Here is a 3,319-nt window from a genome sequence, read left to right on the forward strand (position 1 = left end):
TTCTGTGTCAAAGAATTTCAACCAATCGCAATAGAGGTGGCTCCGCCTACTCTCCAGTTTCAGGTTTGACGAAGGTTTGACGCTGTCAATACTTGGTCAAATTTCTGTTAAATTTGTGTCACGAAATCCATGACACAAATTTGGCACAAAAATGACATATTATTGACAATTTTTCAAGGACACTGAATCAATTCAATCAATGTAGTGAAATAACAACTGGTATTTGACATGGTTTTGACACTTATGTGACACTTTGGTAATGTATATTATCCTAAAATTGCCATTTGTTGAGCAATTTTTTGATTTGTGATAATTCTTGAGATCTAATGCCCATCAATTTTTTTAAAAATAGTCTCGTGTAAAAAAATGTTTACCTGGTCAGTATTTTAAAAATTGCAAGTGAGTAGGTAGATATTACTTCGTAAAAAAATTATATCTTCTTTAAAATTTTTGATTAATATTTAAAAAAAATAAGAATTCAAGTTTGTAATGCCTACATTCAATTTATTAAATAAAAAATTGAATATTAGGCACAGAATTGAATTGATTTTCAATATTTATGCAATAATTGATGAATCAATTAATAAATTAATATGTAATTTTAGATCTAATTAAAAGTAATTTTGCGGAATGCATTATTATTTCATTTCGAAGTATTTTTAGGCCTAAAAATAAATTTAATATTGTATGTGAGTTTATTCCAAATTTGGGTTTATTTTTTTGGGCATTTTTCACGTTGTTTTTTAATGTAGGTATTTTACCTAGACGCAGAAAAACAATCAAATATTATGTACAAATTCTTTCAAAATCAAAAATTAACACCTAATTATTTCAATTTATTATTCATGTAAAAATTTTTAAGGAAATTGGTAGGTTAAATTTATTCAGCCAGACAGAGTTTTTAAAATGTACATAAAAAATGATAGGTACCTAACCTATCTAGCAATCCCTTACATAAATACATTGCTTTTAATGCATACATCTCAAACATGTCGCGGTAGCCCATGCATTAGGTGTAGGTTGTAGAAACATAGGGTCGTAGGTTCGAATCCCCGTTAAGTAAGGAATTTTCGGAGATAAATTAAAATTTCAATGTTGGTACTCGATTCCTATCTGTAGCTGGAGGGCAATGGAAGTTAAAACACATTCGCCAATTAATTACTCGAATTTTAAAAATTAATTTTAATAATCTAAATTTGTCAAAAAGTAGTCAAAATAGTGTCAAAATATTGTCAATTATTTGCCAAGAGATCGCTGCAAAACCGGTTTGGTGGCATGGTATTGACGCGTTTTCGACACTTTCAGCTTCTTTCTGATTGGTTGGAAATTGTCAAAATAGTGTCAAACGCACTGTCAAAATTATCACGCCAAAAAAGTGTCATTCGACACTCCTGCTTTGCACGGCGGGAAGTAATTAAATCTTCAGATTTTTTTGTCTCTAAGAATGGTCCAGGTTTTTGGATCATTACCACAACATAAATAAACTAATTTTGATTAAGATAACTTTCCACATCAGCAAAGGTACCTAGATTCGATTCCAAGTACATCATTTTTTTCTTTGCAGTGCGCCTCTCAGAGCGGCTTGGATAATTGGGATGCAATTGATAAATGCTCAAAGTCTTCCGAAGCAGACCAAGACTGTCAAAAATACTGGGGCCAAATCAACGACGACTGGCAAATAACTGGCATACCTGGTATAATGACACCACCGGTAAGCAATTATTCATTTTGTTTTTTAAAAACCTATACCCACCACATGTTATCAAATTCTATGAAAGTATTTGTTATTTGTTTGTTTGGGGAGGGTAGAAATACAGCGATTGTGATAATGCAGATGCGAAAAAAGATTTCAAAGGGTTCCTTTGTAAAAAGGTACAAGAAAAAGGTATAAGCTGTCCAGCATGTGGTGGTAGTGGTGGTGGTGGTGGTGGTGGTGGGGGTCATCATGGAGGTGGATCTCCACCCCCTAGTAATGGATCTCCTCCTCCTAATAATGGATCTCCACCCCCTAACAATGGATCTCCTCCTCCTAATAATGGATCTCCACCCCCTAATAATGGATCTCCACCTCCTCCTGGCCACTGCTAACAACAATCAGAGAAACAATGAATTAATGAGTATACATTTGGATGAAACAGGCTACAGAGACAGACATACTTATTTTATGCTTAATTATAATTTGTCATAATAATTTTGCTGTAAAGAATGTACCTACCTACCTACACATGTGAAATGTACCTGTATTCAATAAATTCATTACAAATAGAAAGGGATTTGTTTGATATTCATTCAAAAAAAAAATCATTCATCATCAACGTCATAGTCGCAAGCGACTAGTGTGCTCCTATAACAACAAGCATCATTCCTCTCTGTCTTGAGCTAGTGTGGCTGCCACCACAATTGAGCCAACTATTTTCCAGACTGTATTGGTCCACCTTGTTGGAGATCTTCCTCTCCCTCGTGTTCCACAGACCTTGCCAAAGAGAATTCCTTTTTTGATGTTTTCCAGTCCTCTTCTGGCTACGTGTCCAAAATAACTCATTATCCTGGTTTCACATATTTTATTCAGCCTGGTTGGTTCTTGCAGTTGTTCCACAATTGATGCATTTGTTTGGTGCGCAGTGTATGGTATCTTCAACTTCCTAAGCCATACCCACATTTCAAAGGCATCAATTCTTCTTTGATCATCTTGCTTCAATGTCCAGGTCTCCGCTCCATATAAGAAAACTGGAAAAACTAGCATCCTGATTAGTGTCTTCCTTGTTTTTATTGAGATTTTCCGGTTAGTGGTGACTTTTCTCAATGGAGACATCTCTGCTGTTCCAAGAACAATTCTTCTTCTAATTTCCTTGGCTGATCCTCCATCAGCATCCACAACTGAACCCAAATAAATTAACGAGTTCACTTTTTCAAATTCATCCCAGGCTTCAGATTCTGGTACCCAAGTAGTATCATTGAGCTAAATTGATTATACCCCCAGAACAAAACCTGGATATTTTGATATTTCTCAGGACACGTTTCCAAACTGATAAAACTTACTAGGTACCTAGTCCTTGTTCATAAAATGAATTGAAGCTTTCAGGATAAAATACGTGAAATCTGTAATTTCTCCAATTTTAACGAAAATCATTCAAACTGTTAGTTTGGATGTAAAACCATCCCAAAAACTTTTTGAGCAGACACTCCTCCACCCCAACCCAAGAAATGTGCCCATATGCGCTAAAAATGCAAAATTCTTGTTCTCTAGAGGAAGTGGTCCCAAAATGTTGAAACTTTCACAGACAAAATAGTCACTATAAGTAAGCTCGTGAATGAAATC

At 34.8% G+C, this 3,319-nt stretch overlaps 1 protein-coding gene across 1 annotated transcript; it reads left to right on the forward strand.

Annotated features, from left to right (window-relative positions):
• The first annotated feature begins 808 nt into the window (after positions 1–808).
• On the forward strand, positions 809–2,228 carry LOC135842963 (uncharacterized). Its single transcript, XM_065360665.1, has 2 exons — positions 809–1,711; positions 1,810–2,228. The coding sequence occupies exons 1-2, from the start codon at positions 1,700–1,702 to the stop codon at positions 2,086–2,088; spliced, it is 291 nt and encodes a 96-aa protein (XP_065216737.1). The 5' UTR covers positions 809–1,699; the 3' UTR covers positions 2,089–2,228.
• Positions 2,229–3,319: the final 1,091 nt, after the last annotated feature.

This window comes from Planococcus citri, chromosome 1 (assembly GCF_950023065.1).
Source record: "Planococcus citri chromosome 1, ihPlaCitr1.1, whole genome shotgun sequence".
Taxonomy (NCBI): domain Eukaryota; kingdom Metazoa; phylum Arthropoda; class Insecta; order Hemiptera; family Pseudococcidae; genus Planococcus; species Planococcus citri.